The 24,038-nt window shown below is 39.6% G+C and overlaps 1 protein-coding gene across 1 annotated transcript in view; it reads right to left on the bottom strand.

The window, feature by feature from the left end:
- LOC123968115 (RNA-binding motif, single-stranded-interacting protein 3-like) overlaps window positions 1-24,038 on the bottom strand; it is a 139,339-nt gene that overhangs the window by 5,871 nt on the left and 109,430 nt on the right. The window contains exons 5-7 of the mRNA XM_046044624.1: window positions 19,207-19,364; window positions 18,149-18,228; window positions 3,266-3,423 (exon numbers count right to left, since the gene is read on the bottom strand). Coding sequence (XP_045900580.1) covers window positions 3,266-3,423; window positions 18,149-18,228; window positions 19,207-19,364 — 396 coding nt within the window. The remainder of the gene's footprint in view (window positions 1-3,265; window positions 3,424-18,148; window positions 18,229-19,206; window positions 19,365-24,038) is intronic.

Here is a 24,038-nt window from a genome sequence, read left to right on the forward strand (position 1 = left end):
CAGGCTGGGGCCAGTTGTTTTGTCAGAGGGGCGCATTCAATCCGTGACAAAAGAGACAAAGACAATGTTCAAGCTTTCAAAATGTCTTGTTTAGTATATAATGTAATGTTTTAGTATGTTTCAGCAACCTACAGTTATTTGTTTCAGTAACAGGATCTTTTCAGTAACTTAGTTATACTTTTATTAAATTACATTATTAAAAGAAAATCTTCCTGTTAACTTTAGCTCAAGTTACAGTACATTCTTTGATGCAACACATCTTTGTATAAGCTCTAGTGTACTAGATACTAGATACATACTGTGGATCCCAGTTTGTATTTTGTATCTCACTATAACTTTTGCTAGGAAACAACAAACGCCTCCATATTCACCCCTGGTATTAGTCATGATGTGAAACATACCAAAAAAAAAATGGTAGGCCGTCATGTGTGCATTATAGACGCGAATACATATTTAGGAGCCTGGTAGGAGCAGTAGGCTACTTTTATCGCTTTTTGTGTATGAAAAGTGTTGTTTAAATTCAATGCAGTATTAAATTGTTATGATAATAATTTACCCTTTAAGGAGGGGGACTGACCAAAGGCTATCCATGCAATGGAAACATGGATTACAAGGACAAAATATTGTCTACAATACTGCATTCAGTTTAATGTGCATTTTGAGTAAAGTAGATGTAACGTTGAGGCGAGCAATGTGTATTACATTGTCAGGCTATCGCGAAATAAATGTTTGCTTTATGAGGGAAACTGAAACTGCTTGTTTTGTTTAGACATGCTCAATTCAGTGCAATGAATAATACAAAGTTCAATAACACGTAACACGTTAACGTTAGCCTATAAAGGCGTTCTTATAATCCGTTTGCTAGCTTGCTCTGCAAAAACCTCGTTGATAAAATAATACTAAAACAATAGATGAAACAATCCACATGTTATATTTTTCATTTACTTTTGTGAAGTTTAAAGTCCATCTTCAGCGTTCAATGCACGCGCGGCAGGGGGAACACTCTCTATTAGGGATAACTACCTTGGCACCGGACAGTGGCGGTGTAATGTCCTAAAGGATCCAACTAGTTGAGACACATTTGTTCCGCCTTTCACATCAGTAAGATATTACTATGATTATTGTAGACTTTTTGTTCAGAGGGGGGCCATAGGGGGGTCTATGGTCTGTGTTACATGTGCACTGGCCCCTGTTGGCTTCCCCCCAAAACCGCCACAGAAGTGGAGAATCTTTGCCTTCTATATTTCTATAATTTAAAAGCAAAGACTGGACAACATTCCTCACTGTTGCATAATGGCAGCATTAGTGCACGAATATGTATGTTTAGAGATGTGTCACATGTCTTGCCACTCATCTATCTCTCTGTGTGTGCATTCACAATGTCTCCTCATTAATGATGGGTAAATGTTTAAATGGACTTACTGAGAACCAAAACAGTCCAGGTGCCCCTGGAACCAGAGCATCTGTTTTAAGGGACTTTGTGGTCACATAAAAATGACCACAAAGAGACAAAAACAACTACAAAGAGACAAAATACCACCACAAAGAGATGCAAAATCACCACATATAGACACAACATGTTTGTAGTCAAAAAAGACACAAAACGATGACAAAGAGACAGGACATGTGGATTGTAGTCGTTTTGTATCTGGGTGTATTGTCCCTATTTAGGCTCCTATGCCTTTTGCATGTCTGTGCAGATGGTATATGTGTGAGTGATTTTGTGTGTAATACGTGCTCATGTCATAGTCCCGAGTCCAGACTCATTTAGGAGTGAGGGGTTCTGGAGATTAGGGTCGGCTGACTGAGTGTGAGGATGCAGTGAGGCCCCTCAGAGCACCTTCAAGGCCAGATGTCTCTATTAGTCTGCCTGGACTCAGAGACCTGGCTCAGACAAATGTATAAACCTCTGAAGAGATGCTTTTCCTCAGCAAGGCCAAGTGGGGCTTGTCAGGACTTGGGCCACTGACAAATGTGTGAGGAATCCCACTGAAGCACCGATCATTTATTTTAAGTCCAGCTGACAATTCACAAATGTTGACCACAGGATACAAAAAAAGAAACACTGACACCGGGGCCTCTAATGTTAACTAAGCCCTGATGTGATGTGTCCCTCTTTGCTCTAACAAATAAAAAATAAACCAATCTGTGCCTACTACACACAGACACACATAAAGGTCATGCACATACTGTGGCATCCTGTTTTTGTTGTGGCGGCTCTTGTTTTTAGCACGCAGTTGTTTCAACCTGGTTCCATTTCATTTCACTTCACCACCCTGCTCTTTCCCAGCCTCTATGTAAAGCAAATGTTGGGAAACTGTTAAAAACTGCACTCGGTGTGTGGGTGGCGACATCATTATTCACTTCCCCTTGTTCTGTAAATTAAAGCTTTGGTATCGACACTAACAACTTCTGAACTCTCTGCATTGTGCAACAGTCAGTCTGCATTCAATCTGCTGCACAAGGTTTCATTTCTTCTGAAGATGACAGACCAGAGGTGGAAGTTTCAACAAAAGAAAAAACAAGCCAAAACCTTGTTTTTTAAATTCAACAACCTTTATATGCCGGCTTTCATACTGTCAGCAGCATATCTAATTCAGCCTACAGTATGTTATTGGAAATGAAAGCTGATAATGACCCTGTAGGGGGGCCTGTCAAGCCATTGAAACCTGGTTATAAATGTGAAAAAGAAACTGATGTCAAAGGGAACATCAGCTAGATATTTATAGTTTATGAAAATTATGACTTTTTACACATACTGTATTGTTTCCTGTGAAGCAGCTGTGGAGGCTGAGCTGTGAAATGCTACACTAAAATCTGAAGTACTGCATGCAACAGTTTTTCACTCTCACTACCCTGACTATTATGATAAGATTACAGTTATGATTTGTCAGAAAGCTGAGGAGGAAAAGGTTTAAAAGAGGTTTACGGATATACTGTATTCATACCTGTTAGAATAACACCACTTTCTGTTTTGTTAGCTTTACTATTTCCTCTTCTAAACAATCTCAGTACACACTATACTCACTCTGACTGTGAGAAGCGAAAGACTACTGTAGAATTAGGAAATATCTGCTGTGGCATAATTCTGCCTGAGGAAATATTTCTAAAAAAATTCTTTGATGCTTTCTTTTATAGTGGCAGAGGGTAAAAAGGATTATGTTGTAACAAAGTGATTGAAAGACATGGTTCTTGTGTTACAAATTGCCTTTTCCAATTGTGTTTTAAGAAAAAGCTGCTGTGGCTGCTAAAGTGTATCTTTTACGATGGGTACTGATGAGCTTTTTTGACGATTAAAAGCACTTTTAAGCCTCACCTCTCCTTCCCGCGTCCACGGTCGGCCATTCTGGGGATACTTGACCTGGGTCTGCCTCTTCTTCTGGCCTCCGTCAGCAAACTTGCACAGCAGCGGCTCTGCAGGGGCTACAGTGTGAGTCAGACAAAGAGGAAGACAAGGACAAACACAGATAGATTAATCATCTTAATAGTGGGGCAAAAGTATAATTTCATGCATTAGGTAGGTAAGATTTTAAGATAGGGCATTATGAACATGCATAAACATAACATAAATCAGTTGGACCTAAAAACAGCACTTCAGCACTTACATTTATCTCCTCCACCCCTAATCCAAACATCTAAACAAGAGCAGTTATCACACCATCTCTGCAACCCCTACAACCATTCTATGACAAAAGCAGCCTTGACGTGGAAACAAAGCCACAGGCTAATCATCAAAGCATTGATAGCGTGGTTCAAACGACAAACCAAACATGCATACTTAATACGCCAAATAACTCCACACAGCTTGACCCCAGGCAATAGAGTGAGATTGCGATTGCTCCAAAGACAACACGGTCCATTTCTGGACCACAGAAAGAATAAAGTGTTGATTACAAACAGGATTAGTTGAGTGTGACCTCCCACACAAAAGTTTATCAAGCTCTAACTTCAACCTGATAATCCTAACATGAACCAGGGTACTCAGCCAAGACATTTAATGGCTTATGTAGTCAGACAGCCGACAGATAGTCCTGTGTTTTATGTCTTCTCTGTCGTTAGGGTATATTTCTTGGATTTCCAGTGGTTCAGTTTCCTTCCTAAGAAAGAACCACAAATTAGTTACATAACATTCATAAGAAAAATATGTCTGACTAGTAACTGCAGAAGATGCATAGCAACAAATGAAGCATAGCAAATAATCATAATAGTATGTTAAAATAAAAAGGCATTTAAATGCCATTAAGATACTGAAATGATAAAGCCCTAAACTATAATGGCAGCAGTGGAACACTCACACCAACTAGTGTTCTGTTCATGTCTTGATTCAGTTTTAGAAAGACATATCTTGACCCTGAAACTGAAAAAGCCACCTACTTTTATGCATTGCCTCTCACTTGTTATTTTAATGCATCCACCAAGGCATGTTTGAGTCATTGACTGCATCTTAAAAGAGGCTATTAGCTGGCACTCTTGTCTTATTTAACTGGCTATGATTTCAACTGCAGAGAAAGTCAAATCCTCAGTCCTCCAAGTTCTTAGCAGGCATAGGATGCTATGAACTCGCAGAGGCGATATCATCATGCTGGTACTGATTCACACATGCCAAAATAAACTACACAATTACCTCGCCTCCTTCAAGAAATATGTTTCTTCATCTCAGTAAACTGAAAAATGAGAGGAGGTGTTCTCAGCAAAGAAAAGCATTCAGAGCTCAAGGTTGAGACAAGAGTTATTTGGAATGCCTGGGGCCTGGATGGGTACTCCAAAGGTAAGTAGACAGAGAAATACAGAGCCGTTTGATTATAGAGCCTTTAGGAGTACTTTGTCATTATACTGTTTTAGGTTGATTTCTATCTGTATGACAGGGCACACATCTGGGCCTCTGTTATCATCCCTTGTATTCATCCTTCTAAATCACTCCCCGTCTCTCTCTGTCTCTCTCTCTTTTACCAGCTATGCTCCATGCATTCATATACATTTGGTAAACAGTCCAGTGTGTATGATGTGTGTATGTATCGCGACGTCTCACCACAAAACTCAGTGTAGTTTTCTCTTGAAAAACAAGAACTAGGCCCAGAAAGGCAAACAAAAAATGGCCAAGATTTACAGCACGGGTGATTGATGTTTTTATGTTTACACAGCAAAATCAGAGAGGACACAGTGTGATGAAAGGATCATTGGTCACTTTAGCTGAGGGACATTATTAAAGTGGGTAGCACTAAAGCTATTAAAAAATATGTTGAGACTGTCTGTTTCTCTGCATTTTCAACTCACTTACTCTGGGCCTTCATTCCTAAGGCGGCCCTGTTTGAGATGTAGAACTGTGCTAACTAATGTACTGTACTAACTAATATAACTATGAAGCCACAGGACCAAAATTAAGTTACTAATTTTCCCTTGTATGCATACCTGCTTGTGTTTCGATTGCATCAAAGTAACCTTGAAGATTAGGCAAATTAGTCCAATACTACATTAAAAACCAAAGTGCTTTTTGACATAATTTTTCACACAAAGGCATTGTGTTGTTTTTTGTTGCCCAGTGCTGATATTTGAATGGATGCAATGGATGCAAAAGAGAAATGCAGAGGTAGGACAGAGGAATGACAACTCCAGAGCACCTGTTTCCAAAGTATCGACAATCTGCATGCACGTAACAGTACTGCAACTATTTTTATGTTTTGTTTTTATGTTCACTTTGCCCCAATCCTTCCTCGGCTATGTGAAAGTATTATCCCCAGAGTTGGCACCAGGAAAGAATGTATTGTTGCCCTCACAAGTTAGAAGTTCTTTGATGTGTGTATTTGCATGTAAAATGACTGCTACTTCATAAGTACAAGAAAATATGTGACGTGTGGACAAGCACACACACTTGATACAGTTTTAAAGGCAGCATCTGTGTTCTGTTGCTGTTCTTGTTTTACTGGTATGACTGACAGAGAAAGCCGCATTGTCGACGGCTGACAACTTGTCAAGTCTATAGTCAGGACACTTTCCTCTCTGCGTCTTCTCTAAAGTACCCCACAAAGAGAGAAGAAGCTCCTGCCGATCTAAAACAATTGTTTGTCCTCTGTATTTGCTTTAAAAGGGTTCCGCTGTGTTTTGAATTGAATCTGTTATTTTTATGCACCAGGCTTATCACAAAGATGGCAAAAAGTTTGTATTTTTGGACTTAAGTGAGATGACAAAATTGGGCCATTTATTGTTAGAATTAGTGATGCAAAAATGCGAAGCAGCTGATCCCAAGAGAGAAAGAATGAAAGTAAAGTAGAAACGTATCTTTCCATAATGTGACAGATGCCTGCAAAAGGGTGGCAGACACAATTTAAAAATCTCAGTGTACTTTTCCTTCATTCAATTCCTTGATGTACCTCATATTAATATCCAGCAATGTCCACAGACCCATAGACATGTCGAAGGACATGTCTGTGTAATGACCTGTGCTCGTTAAAAGTGTCATATTCCAACAACAACAACAGGAAGGACATTGTCCTTATTCCATTTTGTATGCTATAGTAGCCCACATCCACGTACACAAAAATTCACATACACAACATCGTAGTTGTCAGCTGTTTTTCAGAGCTGGTAATATGGCTCCAGCACTATGGACCAGTGTTTACATGCACAAACACACACTCACACACACATGCATCAAGATTGTAATAATATTTTGTTGCCTTGGTGCATGTGGAGCTTGAATTTAGTGTTTTTCAGAGACTCCTGCCAGAGGCCAATATTTGGTTGGGCAGAGAATTTGGACAGTCCCATAAATGGAGAAGGTTCTGTTAGTTTTTTCAACAGATGATTCAAATTATTGTACACTGCTGCCACATTCTTGGATACCTGGAGTTTAATCCTGTAATTATTTAAATCTGACGTGTCAGATTATACTGTCATGGCATTTCACAATACCGCCAAAAGTAACACAATATAAAGAAGAAATAGAAAGAAGATTAAGAAAGTTTGAGCCGTAGCTTGAAACAGCAAACTAATTGAAATGAAAGAGTAATTTAAAAATGTAGGTTTGACACAAAATAATGTTTGATAATGATCCTGCACATGTAGCGTGTATGGCTATGTGGACAATCATTCATGTTTGGGTGAGGGAAAACAAAGTCAGCACAACTGACTGGCTTATTAGAAAGGTACTTTTTTGGTGTTTCTATCATTGATTTTCACCTTCAGAGGAAGAGGAGATATGTCATTTCTGGCTTAATTAGTCAATATTGCAAAATTTGTCTTACAAGCCAGGACTTAAATAGGGTACAAATGATAAAAGGATTGCTACTGGCTACTAATTAATTAGTATTGGCTAAGGTGCAAAAAGTTTAAAGGATACACTGATCAAACAAACAAAATCAGCCAACTGAGGAAGGCATTTTGTCTATTAAGTAATTTCATTAACAATTAATCTGTTCAACAGAGCCATTATTCTTGGTATTTGTCTCAAAGATCATCTGTATTTTACCGCTACAGAGCAAATGTAGGGTGTGGCATTTAAAATGATGCAAAATTACTTTCACTTACAGCTGCTACAAGTTCACTTAATGTGTAGTACTACAGTACAAGAGCAATATCATAACAGCCATATAAATCTAAAATATCTAAAACCCTTTTATTCATGTCATATTCCAGCTATAATGTAAAAACAGACTAAGTGTAATGTCACTTTTAGCTTTAGGTGATGCCTGTGGTGGCAGAATTGTGATATTGTGCATTTCTCTGTGGGAGAAAAGTTAAATAACCTGCAATTAACAGCACACTGACAAGTCATAAATACTGATGATGGTATTGAAAATAATGAATGTTATTTATTCATAAGAGGGAAACTTAGTCGCCACACAATCAGGAGGTAGCGACAACTGCAAAGCATCCAGACGAGAGTACCTGCTCAAACTGGTGCATCAAATTAATTATTCAGCTTGCTTTCACAGTTACATTTCTCAATCTGTTGTATTTCCCAAGAGGAAAGAAGGACATTTTTAATTGTCGGTTTGACCCCTACGTCTCTCGCTCTTGCGGCTCAGCAACAAAAGTGATGAATTTGGGTACAGCTGTGTCTGCCCCCTAAAATGGGTCACTTTGGGTATGTCAAGTAAATTAACATAGTCTGAACCAAATATTTGGATATCTAAAGAGTTCAGATGTGTAACGTTTTAGTAAACAGGACATGGAGTTGAAGAAATGAAATTCATTTCAAATCTAATGAGCAAAAATGATTGCTAAAGTCACACATAAATCAATCTTTGTAGCCCCAAGCACAACAATATTCCCCTTCTTCCTCCAGGCTGTATTTTTCTCCTCAGCGTCCTGACAGGTAGGCAGTAGGGGCTCATACTTTGTGAAAATCCCAACATTATCGCTTAGTTTGCAGAGGAAACTACTGCACTGCGCAGACAACTGCTCGGGTCTCATTGAAAATTAATCGAGGCAGAATTGGCTGCTTAGTGGATCACATTTGGTGGAGCCTCACCGTAACAGAGTCAGTGCGGATACACACATTGAGCAGGAACACAGAGGAGAGAAAAAGCTGCTAACCAGTGAAATTACTTTTATTGATTTACTTCACATTTGATCACATACCTGTTTTACTATCCATAAAGGTGTTATTCTAATATTTTTACTTTGCAGGCGGGCATTAACAAAGAAATCTTTATTGACTTAGGAGATTTTGTATTACAGCACATGTGGTGACCTAGTATACTACTTTTGTTGTTTCACATATTCAGGTGTGAAACAATGACAGGCATTAAGCTTTTCTATGATGAATGGATCATCGATATTGATTTAGTTATGGATGTAGGTAGTTGATGACATTTGGAAATGGATAAAATGCAGATTTGACATTTTACACACCCTTGTTTATGTACCCATGACTTGGGGGGAAGATGTCCTTGGTATTTTGTCCACGCATTTATGTGTAAACATCATAATATATTGTATGTGTAAAAACACTTGAGGCTATACATGTGAATAATCTTTCCAAATGCCATGAATTAACATAAAAATAGCCTTACTGTAAAACATTATGTTATTGTTAAAAATGTAGATGTAAATTTTAAGCATTCATTTCTTGTTCTTGCTTTGCTGTACCAGTGCTTCCCAGCTTTGACGAATGTGCATGAGCTAATACACTGTAATACCAAAAAAAAACAAAAACAAAAAACCCCACCCACATTCACACACACACACACACACACACACACAAACACATACTGACCTAGCTACTATGTGGTGCGTGTAGCTGTGCATCACTGCACATGTGTGTTTCCCTGAAGTCAATGTTACTAAATAACATAAGTCATTGCCAAGAGCTGCAAAGTGCACTTAAATTAAGTAAACAGACATAATACTTTACTGGACTGTGTGTGTTCACAAATCAAATACAAGTGTTTACAATGTATTTGGCGTGCAGTAGTTGATTTACCAGTTTAATTTATCTATTGAAGTGTCACTGCTTTGTGGATCAAATTGTGAGTAGTTCCACTCCATCTTTTGTGTTTTCTTTGCTTCATTTGGGGGGAAAACACTGAGAATAGGGAATACAATAATTGGAGACTGATAGATATGTCTGTAAAATTACAGAGAGTTTGGTTGTTTGTCTTTCTGAATGTCTCTGTGTGTGTGTAAAAAAAGAACAAACACTTTACTGATTTGAAATGGTTTTCAATCTGTGGTGTTTAGTGTTTCGCTGACAGGACATGTTCATGGGTAGCAGGGAGGGTGACTTGTACTGTGAAGAGTGGATCACATACTGTTACCACTCATTGGAGCTGTGGGATATTGCAAACCAAAGTAGGCGGCCATAGAAACTGTTGAAACTCCAGCAGAGCAAACAAACATATCCATCTCTGCTCTGGTGAGAGGGACACAGGAAAAGAAATAGGAGGTAAACCGAAATATGGGGGAGGATGAAACAGACAGATCTAGATGTCGTACACCATAGATCTTAGATTTAGTGCTTCTAAGCAAGGCCCAAAACCCTTAGCTTTTAACAGCAAAGTGGTTTCGGTGTTCACTGTGGGAAGAGGGAGGATATCATATAAGTAGGATCCAAACCCTCAAATGGGAAAATTCTCATTATAATAACATCCAATCCATTAGCAGGCAACATGGGAAATCATTCATTTGGAAAATGGGATCCAATCCCCAAATGTGACAAAATGAGGAGTCCCCCAGCTGGGCTGAATGGGATGCCATCCTTTATTATTTTGTTTAAGACACCCGGCATCAAAGAGCTCAAAACCCTGGGACAGAACAATATGCACTCTAGAGGGTAACTTGTTCATGCATCACACATGAGAGGAAGCCAACTATTTGCCACCAAAATCAAAAAATATATATTCAAAAATATTTATTCATATTGCTATTAGCAATTTACACCATAAAAATTTAAATATATATGTCTACCGCAATAAACATAACACTAGGGGCTGTAAGCTGAGACAGAGAACTGATATTTGGAAGATATTCACACTTAATAAGTTTAAAAGAAAACTGAGATGATCTCCACCCTGTGTCTTTGTCTCGTTTGGCTGCCCCTGTAAAGCACGGGATGACAATGACAACCATTCACCAAACCATTCCCTGAATGCATCCCTGGGGGAGAGGAAGTTTACTACATTTACAACATTTTCTCATCATAAACCTAAAGCAACACAAAATGAATTGCCGGTGAGACAATTGGGAATACAATATATTGATGCACTGACATATATATTTAAGAAGTCCAAGAATTAAGTCTCTTCTCCTCTTCTTCTTCATTAAGACTGTCTTTTCAGAACTTTCAGAACTTGACAGCATTGATGTGATTTGGTTAGTGCTTCAAAAGCATCACATTTTAATAGCTATGTTTGAGTGCTGAATAAGTGGCTCTAAATATCACATGTAAGCTGACACCAAGTCTGCAGTACAGCCAAATAATTACACAATATTTTTCTCAGCCAACAGGCTCATTCAATTTTTTCATCCATTATCAGGAACATCAAATAAAATTTCCCATTTATGAAAAGTATTGAATCACTTGTGCACTGAATGCGGACTTAAAGCATCATGATCATACCAGACATTTAAGGCTCCACATGTTTTAAAAGCCTCCTGATTATTATTGAAACCACTGAATGATAATGGGCCTTCTCTGAGATCTGGACTTTTCATTCTTGTCCTGTTTGTCTTACCATTAGGGGAGGGCAGGGCAAAGAGAACTATTAAAACTACAACACTACATCAGCTAATGTGAGAGAAAGAGTAAGTAACTCTCTGCCACTCCACTCCACCCTACCATCACCACCACAGTACTGTGTGGCAAGTTTTTCTAATTATAAATCTGTAATAAACATTGTATTTCAGATAGGGTCCTATTAAAAGTTTTATAGTTTAGCATATAAAAGGGCTTAGCACATTAAGATGGAAGTATTTGATGGGCATTCCCATACTCAATTATGTTTCAGAAGTTGTTGCAGAAATTTTTGGGTCGATACTACTTGTTACACAGATTTTGTGCAAAATCGAAAAATTTACATCGAAAATGTATACAATTTGTCAGAAATCCTTCCAAAATACCACATTAAGACACCAAGACCTTAAAGAAACAACATACAAAAAGTCATGCTGTGATTTGGTATCAAAAAGGTTTTCTGTGAGATGTTCATTTCTCAGCGATTGGTAACAATACCTCATTTAGTGCAGTGTGGTCAAGTTTCAAAAAATGGTCTCAGTAAAATGAAATGGCTACTATGAGGACTAATATCATCACACACAATTTATTCCTTATTCCATAACCTGTCACAGATTTGACTTTGAGATCTGGTTTTGAGAAAGGTTTGCTAATGTGCATAATAATAATAAAACTCAATAATTCCTAACCAGAGATATAAGATATTAATTCTGTTTTAGAGTAGATTTTTATCCCATAAATATTAGAGAAATGGAGAAGAAGCCCGGTGATATTTTTCTCCCACTCAGGTCCATGAAATCAAATGAAACGCAGAATCTTTGGACACACCTTGGAAGTCTGTTTCCTTATTAAGTGTTGACTGTTTGAACCTGTCATCAAGAACAAGAAAGATTTAATATATCAAGGTTTGACAGGACTTGACACTGTAGAAAATGTGTGGTCTTAGTAGCTGGATGACTTTCTAGTGGTGCTGACCATCTCCCTCACAATATGGGGGCAGAAAATTAGAATTACACCGTATAGTAAATACACTGGGATTACTCAATTTACACCTAAGATTGGAATATCAATTTGTAGGACAGCTCTACTCACTAAAGGAGGTGAGACATTAGGAGCAGTGAAGATGTTTCCAACACATTTTATTTATGGAGAACAAATCTACCCGTAAAAGGTAAAGAACAGAGAAGATCAAGTCTATGTCTAATGTAGATACTCTATCTCTATGACAGGAACAACCAGTAGAAGTCAGAAAGCTGTGTATCAATAAACTTCCTGATAACGAGTGCTGATGGAAGCTCTGGTCATGTGATCAATGTCGGCATTAGTCTTGTGGCTAGGGAGTAAAATATTACTGTTGCCTGTCAATAAATCAGCCTGGATGGACTGTGGTATTAATCAGACACAAACATTAATCATTACACTGTATGAGCATCACAGGTTCAACCTTTGATAACTAGTGATTTTGTGGGGGGTTTTTTGTCAACAAATGTATGTAATACACTAACAACAACAAAGGCCTGTCATAATGTCTCTGCAAAAGCCTTAAAGTAAAACTGTAAAAACAGTGTGTGTGTGTGTGTGTGTGTGTGTGTGAGTGTTTTGTGGATTAGTACACTGATGGTTTGGTTGGCCGGATTCTTCCAGTTTCAACGGTTTCTGAGTTCAGAGTAATTAACTGGTCAACATACACTAATACACTCATTCTCACACATACAGTACATTCAAAGGAGAAATGGCCAACCCTTGCAAAGACAGGCAATGCATTTCTTCTCAATAGAGGTCAATGACTTGACAGGTATAGATAGAGTGAGTGTATCTATGCTTGTGTGTGCAACCTTAAGTTTAAACCTGCATTAATTGGGGGCAGCACTATATATTGACGTTAATACTTATCACCTTATAAACGTTTTTATGGTGAATGTGGTAGCAAACAGTTGATTAGTTAAATATCAATTACATACATAAGCTTTCATTTAGATTTGTGATTCTGTCAACCTGACTAATGTAAGTCCAATATTCTGTCTCCTTTCAGCTTTGATTTGGTCTCCAATAATTTCAGAGAAACAGATCTAGCTCTTTCGCTGCTAAATGTTCCACTATGTTCACCTATAGTATGTTCATTAAGCAGTGTAGCACTACAGTATATGGGAAAAGAAACTTTTGGAGCCTTGACGAGGAGTTCAGAGCTTCACGCACGGGACTCCAGAGTGGCATCAGCAGGCATCATGGTACAGACTGGCAGGAAGTGGAGTGCCCAGGTGGGTCAGCAGAGCCTCGGCTGAAACACAGGGCTCTGGTGGGCACGGTGACAATGGGACGGGCAGAAAAGAGGCTGGAAGGCTCGCTGTGAGGTCACAAAAGATGTACAGAGTTTGCTGACTGTTCTTTGTGCCAAGTCTTCACCCTACTGGGCATCAATGGGGCTACAAAGAGGAAAGCCATCAATTTCACCATGGAGGCTGCAGAGAGGGTGTCCAGATAACATTGGATCCGAAAAGGGGGATCTGCGGGCCAATGATGCTGGGACACAAGCCAGGGTATCAACCTTGGCTGGGTTGCCTGAGTGAGGGTGCGTGATATTGTGACACTGATGATGTGTTCCAGCACATCCTAGGATGTATCTTCAACCATCAGCTAGTAGCTAACTTTGTCTGTCTGCTGTTTGGTGCTGGGCAGGTAGTGTATAGTGGGTTTTAAGCGCCTTGTCACTGAAAATTGCTGCCTGCTGCAGCGGGAAATGCCGATGATGACAGCCAGGGGCGTTGCTAGACATAAAGCTCTACTGGGGCACAGGCCCTCATATCCCTCATGTAAATTTTGGATTTATTTTTGAATGAAATGTGTTAGTATGTGCCTTACCAGCTTCCCTTGCTTAGCCCATTAATATTGGTCATAATAAGCATAAGCACACATACCTATTTTATGTATGCTATGTTACCTGTGAGCATGTAAACAATTTGCCACTGCTGCACAGTCACACCAGGCACTGGATTGCTCTCACTACTACCTTTAAAACAGTCTGTCTCTGTTATAAGCCTGAATGGAAACCTCTTCTAGAAAAATCCTCATAAAGTCTGTTAAGACTGCTGCTGGCTGTACATCTCTGGGTGTGCTTTTACGGGCTGAGGCTGCCTGTATTTCACCTGGGTCTGTGTGACCTGCTAAAGATGTCAGGACTGGGTCTGTGGTGTTACTGGATTTGAATCAACTGTGCTCCACATTTCAATTCCACATCATTTGATATTGATAATTATTGGGAAAAATGTCAAATCATCTATTCTTTTCTTTATGGTCAGAACATGAAAATCACTTACCAAACAGTGGATCACTTCACAAATCTGAGGCAGAACATTCAAAACAATTATGTTAAAATTTTTCAACAAATATGCATAAGTAAAATTCAGTTAAATCTTTTTTCAGTCCCTTTTTCCTCAATGAAAGAAATATCTTAATAGAAAAAGTAAGAGGTAATTCGTTCATTATACAAATTAATAAGATCAAACAATTATTGAATATTAATTGTAATTGTAACATTTGTTAAATTATACTGTGATAATTATTGTTAGGCTATTCTTTTATTGTCCAGCCCTAATTTACACTGACTTGACTAAATAAGGGATGTTTATTATTTACTGAGAGATGTGCATCCATATTGCCCAGTCTGCCCCACTAATCAACATTTTAATAGTCAATGTAAATCCATTGCTTTCCATCTTGCATTAGTCCAGAGTTGTAACTAAACCTTCACTGAGAGACAGATAATCACTGTCTCGTTTTAAAATGATGTGTGCCTATGAGGAGTGCCATCACACGTGTGTGCTATCTGGACTGGTCCCACGAATGTTGCTGCTGGAATGCAAGTCTGGCAGCGCCGCTCAGCCAGAGGCGCAAGTTTCATTTTGTGCACGCGCGTATGAGCGCATGTTCACACGTGACGTAGTTATCATTTCCATGCTGCAGTTTATAATCATCGTTGCCCGTCAGCGTTGATCAAAGGTAATAAAAAGTTGTATTTCACTATAATATAGTTCAGTCATAGTCTGGAAAGCAACACACTGCAGCTAGGCTACACATAAACCTGCTCAAATTGGACTTTCAAAGAAGAGAACACAACTTTACCTGATTGCTGCCAAGAGTCACTCATTACTGAGTTACTGAGTAATTTTCTCTTCTTGTGCACAGAAGGATAGTCCCTCTTTGTCCTCTCACCAACGATAAACACTCTCTTTTAACATTGACTCGTTTTTTGCGACGTTTCATATCATTAACAACGTGCCTTTTCACATTGCATGTATATTGGATACAGGTGTACGTGCCTCAGTAAAAAGGTTCTAGCGACACCTATGATGAGAGCTATGACACTTAACAGTTACCCGTAGACCAAAACAATGAGCTGAAAGATGATACAAAGGACAGAAGAGCTGAGGTGGTTTGCAGAGTAAGGTGATATTTCTCTGTAGGTTCATCACTATGACTGGCCATTTTCACATTACACATAGTATTGATCCATTGTCAATATGCCAATATTGATTAGAACAGCTTTAAGTTTGTTAAACATCAATCAGTACACACCAGTCACCGTTAGCTTCAAAACTATATCATGCTCTGTCACAGAAAGTGTGTGCAAAAGTTTATTAATTTTTCATTTCATTAACTTGATAACCTGTTGTGGAACTTTCTTAATATATTTTGATCAAATGAACTGGGACAATAATCTTTAACACCGAGTTCTTTTATAATATATAACACCACCTGCACCACAATAGCTTTCTCTTCTGATTTGTCATGGAATTAAGCTTGTCAACCTGCATACTAGAACAACTGTGAAGCTTGTGACTGTTTACTGCGCTGATAGTCATGGTTTTTGCTCGGAGGAGCAGTTAAGATTCTGTATTTCTCACACACACAGGCTGCAGAAAGCAGTAGCAATGGATGGAATGACGCATCATTTACTTGCTACTCAATTTCACAGCTATACTTATATACTGTGGAAGTGTGTGTGTGTGTGTGTGTGTGTGTGTGTGTCTGGGTGAGACACTGAGCCGCCCACCATGCTGTACCTCACAAATCATACTGTCAGGGCACGGGGCACAGCTCTCTCTGTCTGTCCTTGATTTCCATTTTCTTCAGTGTTGCACACCTCCTTTCTTTCCATCTATATCTGCTCATTCAGTATCTCCATCTCTTTTCCACCTCTTTTCTCTCATTCTGTGTCATCAGTTTGGTTCTCCCCACCTCAACTTTCTCTTTTCTCCCACCTTGTCCTTGCTCTGTTATCTTACTCATGTATCTCTCTCGCTGTCTATGTATATATGAAATTCTCTCTCACACCCACACACGCCTCATCGTTTATTCAAAACCAGTGACGACATCCGCAATCTCCTCCTCATTGCATCTCCTCTCCTCCCATCCTTTCTCCCTCCCTTTATCTCTCCTCCTACAGCCCATCCGTCCCGTTCTCTCTTCCCCCCTGTGTTAAAAAGTAATAAGACATTGCTGACAATTAGGGGGACAATCAGACACAGCTTGTTTGCTTTAGGGTCTGTCTGTGTATGTACATGTACATCATGCATGTGTGCATCATCTACATCTGCGTCCTGTACAGTCAGGGAATTATTCACTCAGATCTTCCTACTAAATCAATTCAAGGTGGTCTAAGGAGTGGGACAGAGAGTGGGAGAGAGAAAGAGAGCCGCAGAGATGATGCTGATATATTATCAGTCTCACTGACACTGCCTTGTACACAGACAGATGTTGTAACACCAAAAGGCAGAGATGACCGCAACTTATAAAGCATGTGGCTCATTCATGAAAATGATCGGTGGGCAGTAAGAGTCTATATAAACATACTAAATGAGACCGCCAGTGTGTTTTTTTACCACAGAAAAAAGAGATAAATATGTCGCACAATACACATTTGTCTACTAGTCTGAAATCACGGCTGGTTTCTCTACAGCATCCATTAAAATCCTATAAAATAAAGGTTTCATTGTCAAGTTTCAAAAGTTAGGACATAACACCATACTGCACACAGGTGATCCATGACGAGACCACTGTGCTCCCACGAAGACACAAAAGATCTCCACATACAAACCTCTAAACTCATTGGAAGTGCTTTGAAGACGTTGGCGGTAAACTGAGTTCAAGACCTGACCTTAGGCTCCAACCACAGTACTGCGGTTTGGTTTTAAAACGGAGACCTTTTGCTACGTTTACAATTCCCGTCCAGACTAAAACGAAGACCTAAAACGCAGAAGTTTTCTGTCGACCCTGTTTTTCGTTTTAAAACTCCTGGTAGTGTTTTAGTGTGGACGGGCAAAACCGGAGGACTTTAGAAACGATAACACAGATGCTCACGTTTGGCTCTCATAAGTCATGCACAGCAGAAAAATAATGCTTCCGAGAGTTTTTGATTTGGTATTTTTATTAAAATATTTTGTACCATGCAAATAACACTTATAGCCTACACTTGGACTGTGCATGTCGCCGTTTACTTTGCAGTGACTCCAAGTCTGTTTTCCGCTGCTATAGTCGCGTCACTTTTAACTCCCATGTTACATTCAGTAATAGTCCCAGCTCGTTATTGGCCAATGCATAAAAACAATATCTGGTGTGGTTCTTCATCTGTATTACTTTATTCTTTCGCCAAATCTTCTGCAACTGTGGAGTAGACCATCTGCTTGCTTTTTACACCGGCATGCGCATGCCCAGTGTACCTGAATGGCCACTGGATGTGGGTTTTCAGTCGTTTTAATATAGACAGAGATCAATTCTGACACGCAGCTAAAACGCTAGTGTGGATGGGGCCTAGTGCAACAAAAAATGTGTTGTGTGTAGGAACGTTGAGTGTATGATGCCACATAGTGCACTGCATCTATATGAACATCTTGACCTATAGAGGAATACCTTGCTCTCACTACAGAAAAGCAAAAGTTTAGCAAGTATAAAGCAGTTGTCTTTATAATCGGCGCCTACCTGTCATGCCCGGAGGGGTTTTCAAGAATTTCCCGTTGAAATTTTGAATCACCACATCACACTTCTCTGTCGACTCCATCCTGACAGAGAGAGAGAGAAAGAAAAAGGTGCTACTTGAGCACAATAGTCTCCTTATGTCACTGTTCAAAATGCACAAAAGGTACTGTGGTTCTTATAAAGTGTGTAAATGCTCTGTGTATGCATCTGTGCTTGTTTGTCTATGTACGCCAGAGCAAAATACCTTAGGTGGGCCTGTGCTTGAGAGTGTTTGTGTGTTTTCTATGGGGTTTCCTCTCCTTTGTCCCGGTTTAAAAGCTTCATTCAGTCTGATCTGTTGTGTGTCATGTCCTCTTTGTCTGCCCCTATTCAGCTCTGCTCACCCAATCACAGCTCAATGACTAATTGCCTGCTTGGCAAGCAAAAGCCAATGTGTGTGTGAGAAAGAGAGAGAGAGTGTGTGTGTGTGTGTGTGTGTGTGTGTGTGTGCGGCATGTGAGCATGCATGCCTCTGTGTGTGTCTTGGGTTTTCTTCACATAGCCAGTGACCCTGAATGGAGACATGACTGCATTCTAATCACTGGCACACTCCACGGTGCAACTGAGAAGACCACACACAGAGATACAACACACACACACACACACACACACACACACACACACACACACACACACACAGGCAAGGTTGACAGGGCCAAGGCAACAGGAATGTGGTGTGGCTAGAAGTCCTTTGGTTGTAAATGGCAGGGAGTCAACTCAGGGAAATGTTGCCTCATGCATCTAAAAAAAATTATCTGGACCATAGTGTGATAATTATAAATCTACATTATTTTGTGTTAAATAATTATAGTTTGTCCAGCAAAAGCCTACATTTATATCAATTTAGATGTGACCTTCAATTGATATGTAAAATTTGTTTCATGACCCTGGAATGACAGCAGCTACAGAAAATCATAGCTGTAAGAGGGAAAACTAACCTCAGTTCCTACGTATAGAATACAAGAATTTTGGAGAAGTGTAAGTGACAGTTTGTGCATGTGTGGTTCTCTCCCCATGCATACCTAGCAAAGCCGACTCCTCTGCTCAGGCCATTGGCGTCCCTTAGTATCCGTGTGGAAATGACATGACCAAAGGGCTTCAGCATGTTCTCCAGCTCCTGCTCATCCATGGACAGCGGTAGGTTCGAGATGTAAAGGTTGGTGGGGTCCTGTTCCTGTTGCTGTCGGGTGGGACAGAAGATGTGGAAATACTTATCGTCACTTCACTTTGTCTTGTATACACATAAGTTTCAATGCCAGCCAGAAAAGAAATGAAAAGAAAAGTGTTAGTTTAGTCCAAGAGACTTGGGCATTGATGGAAAATGCTTCTCTGAAACCTTGAAAACAATCAGTGGTATTGGGTCTCACAATAAACACACGTTCTCCTTAAAGAAAATTTGAAAATGGAGTGTGCTGGTGAACAATTCAGATGTTGGATAGATCCTCATTTCAGCACGATGAAGCTAGACTTTGCAGTTTGTAAAATGCTCAAAATGAAGAGAGAGAAATAGGAGTTTAATATGACCATCCACTAAAAGCTGGTTTTGCAGCAGTAAATACATTAAAGGTTAAGGCAGTGCCATTCAAGTTCTTTATTTCCATATTTATGACTTAAATCCTACTGCAAAACATCTGTGACTTTAACTCAAGTGGCAAACTCTCCTCAAAAGAGGAATAAACATTTCATTGAAAAGGCAGAGCACCGTTTCCACGTTCAGAACCCCTGAAGCAATAAGGAAACCCCCTCAGGATTCATAGATGTTCCTTGAGTGCATTAAATCTTTTCACAGGAATGAGAAACCATCCTTCTAATGTGCCTCTCAGTTAGTTAGACTAGTATACTTCAATTATTTTGTTCTGATTAGCAGCACTCTATTAAAATGATTCTCTACAGGAGACCAAAGCCTGTCTGTGCATGTGGGTGTGCGGTATAACTACAGTGCTGGTTTTAAAGACAGATGGAAAAAATGTGTGCAACACAATTTCAATAAATAATAACTACATGATTTCAAAACATAACTTCATACTTTCATAAAACTACTTGGATACATAGTTCCCCAGAATGCCTCTGCAAATGCTGTAAATGGTTGTGTGATGTTTCAATGCTTCATGAGAGTTTATAGCTGTGTTGGATGTACCTCTCTGTGACGTAAAGATGCTCATGTATGCACTATGGCTTCGGACATAACTCTTAATACAAGACCTCTTGAAGGAGTCCAACACTCAGATTTTTTATTCACAATACATAGTATTACGATCAGTGCTCAGAAGTGCCTGGAAAGCCTCCGACACATTATATCAGAAAGTTGTTCGTAGTAAACAGTAGTGTCTCACATCTGTTCTATCCCTCTCATCTCTCGTGCACATACCCAAGCAGCAGTAACACACTGACATTGACTACTGCACATTGCTGGAACGGGACACCGCACATTTAATTCCACTGCTGTGGAAAAATGAATATGCTGTACACTTCACACTAAATGGTAAGAATCAAGAATGCTTAGTTTCACTTTAGTACTATGGTGAACAACGATATTTGTGTGTGTGTGTGTGTGTGTGTGTGTGTGTGTGTGTGTGTGTGTGGTGTGGTGAATACTTATGTGAATTTGTGACAAAAAAAGCTGCCCTATGTGACTCATTTTGAGCATAAATATTTCCTTTATCCATGGAGGATTTTCCTTTGCATGAACCAGACACTGTTTGAGTGTGAGTTCCAAGTCTGGCTGACTATGACCAAATCCATATATGTAATCAGTGACTCAGAATAGGCAGAACAGCTCCAGTGAAGAAGTCTGAAATATTTTACCTTTCTCCCTGAGTCTAATTATCTCACTTCGTCAGCAGGGATTTTCCTTTGGCAGATTGTCCAATACACAGAGTGGCACAGTTGTCTTCCCACACAGGGCAACTGGCTTTGAATGTAATGTTTTACATGTGCATGCATGCTTTTGTGTGCGTGCATTTATGACAGGTGGAAGCGGCAATATCAAAGGCGTAGAGTCATATGTAATAGCTGAGGAGCCTGTCATTTCATCTTCGTTAAAGAGTTACATCACTGAGCTTATCAAGGCCTTCTACTTGCCTCAGACCTTGGTAAACAATATTCTTTACAACACAGACCATATTAAAATATACAGTGATTTTTTTGTTTTGTTTATGAAATCAAGATACATTCTGGTTTTGCGAAGGACCAAACAAATGCCTCATGGTACCATGTTTATGCCCAGTGATAAATTGCAACACAGTGATTAAAAGTTCAGTGAGACTGTGATATTCACAATCAAAAAATGATGGGAAACGGCATCTTAATAAGACCTGGGTTGACAAACAGAGAATTTATATACCCAGTTGCTGTGATAAACCTTTACAATGAAAAGGAGAACTTTAAGGCTTACAAAACTGTGAATACACAAGAGAAGATCCAGCAATGAAACACTGTCTTAAGCCAATAGGGCTAAGGCTAATGAAGGTACCTTTGCACATCCAAGTTACAGGAATTCAGTGGAGAAATCACTGGAGAAACTTAAACACATCAATCGCTATGTCACACTGTTTAAAGTTACAAGTCTTTGAGTTTCTGTCATTCAAACAAATTAGCTCCAGAGCACACCTGAAGCTATGCTCCGCTGTGCTTTAAACTCTAACTGTGGCTGTGGACGCTGTCATTATCAACAATAATATGCTCATCTAGACACAAAGGATTCTCTATTTTCAATCCACAGGTACTCTGTGTGTAGCAGAATTTCCTCTGGCGATCTATGGAGGCATCACTGACAGAATTCTGTCAGATTAAATGGTAAAACAGAAGATGTCCTATCCCTGTGGCCAATGCGGTTACAAGCTAATTTCATCCAAAAACAATATGTCTTCAACAAAATCTCACAGTAGTTTTCCCATTTTCAGCAAAAAGTGGGTCAGCATTTTCCGTACAGTTTACAGTTACTGTAACAAGGAGAATGAATGCAGATTTGTGCGAACAAGAGGGATTCTCCTCCAGTTGCTGTTTATAATTCATGTATGTGCCTGCCTGGAAATCCTTAGTTTTCTTTGTATCATTTATATTGTCTCAATCCAGGAAAATCAAGCATGAGATGGGCACAAAATCAACAGGGGTAACATGGTGGGTTACTGAAATCACATTACCCTTCACTACACCACCTCTAGAAACAGTTGGCTGTAAAACACATTTATTTGCACAAGTACTTCTGGGATATGAACTAAAGTGCTGTGGAGCACCCACATGTGAATAAACTCTGCTTGACTTTGCTTAAAGTTGCTGTTTGCACAAAGTTACTTCCCAGTGATCTCTCACTCTGCATGTTGCAAATGACTCACCTCTCTCCCCGCCTTCTGTCTCTTTGTCCCTCTGTCTCTTTGTCTCTCTCCCTCACACTCTCTCTCTTTTTCTCACTCTCAGCAACATCTGTCATGAGCTGGAAACAGCTTCACACCAACTGTGCTTCTCCCTGACTGTGTAGCCTGCCTGCCTGCCTGCCAGCCAGTCAGCCTGCGTTTTCAGCCCCATTAAACCTCATTGCTGCATCATTATAGCAGGTCTGCACCTCTTATCATGCTACTTCCTGGTTACCCTGCAATGCAACAACACCTGCTGAAGAGCTAGAGGGCAAAGAGAGGGCAAAGCAATGGCTAAATACCTGTGAAAAACACCGGCTGGGTCTGTATGCTAGATGGATGAATATGAGGTGAGACAGTACTTGAATGTCACATTTCTTTGCAACCTTGCATCTCAAATAGCAACACTTCACCTCGCAAGTGACACATCACAACCCGGAACAGGAATGAGCGGGTATTGAAAATGGATAGATGAAAAGATGAGGTAAAATGAAGTGTAGACATAGGCTGAGAATTGCGCTGAAAACAACTAGCAGAGAACTTTCTTAAGAAGCAGTATATGATTAGAGAAATTAGACTTTCTATTCATTAAATGTTGACTCCTTCCTCTTACCTTTCAAGCTTGTTTTACACATAATCCTGTTCATTTCCTCTTTTAATCCATCTATTCTTCCCTCTCCTTTACCCTCCTTCCGCGCACCTCCTCTCTATCCTCAACTTCCTCTTTTCTCAAACTCGCCCTCCTCCTCCTGTCCTTTCCTCTTTTCCCTAATCGCTCCCCTTCCTCAGATTAAAACCTAATCTCCTATAATGGTTGCCTTACTGTCTAAAATGCTATCTGAATGCTTAATTAATATTTAAAGAACAGATTTTCCCTCCTCCTTTATTTCCCTCTTTTCTCCACACTCTTTTCCCCCTTCAGTGTCTTGCATGTTCCTCTTCACACCATCCTCATCTGTATTCTTCATTTCCATTCATCCCAAACCAAACCTCTTTATCTCTCCACATTTCTGCCTTCCTCCATCTTCCTCTTCCTCAAGCCAAGTCCTAATCTTTCATAATGATTGTCCGGGTGTCTAAACGCTCTCTAATGGCTTAATCAATACTTAATGAACATACCATAAATACTTTATGAACCCTAAACCCTGAAATCCCCAGGGTTTCATTAGCCATGGAGATATACACTTTTCTCCATCTTCATGATGACTAGAGGCCCAATGAAATCAACATGGGATACTGATTACCTCATCATTTAGTCTCTGGTCAGTTCATATTACTGTGTGCATGGTGGAGGCATGGAGTTTGGCTGCCTATAATATACATGTGTTTGCTCCTGTGTAGCACAAAAACAGACATGTCGATGTAAGTTGTTATTGTAATCAGTTGCCCCTATGATGTACATTAAGACATTTCAATTATAAGGATCTTAAAGAGGTGGTATTATGCTCATTTTCAGGTTCAAAATCCTATTTAGGGGTTGTACCAGAACAGGTTTACATGGT

Source organism: Micropterus dolomieu, linkage group LG03 (assembly GCF_021292245.1).
Source record: "Micropterus dolomieu isolate WLL.071019.BEF.003 ecotype Adirondacks linkage group LG03, ASM2129224v1, whole genome shotgun sequence".
Classification (NCBI taxonomy): Eukaryota; Metazoa; Chordata; class Actinopteri; order Centrarchiformes; family Centrarchidae; genus Micropterus; species Micropterus dolomieu.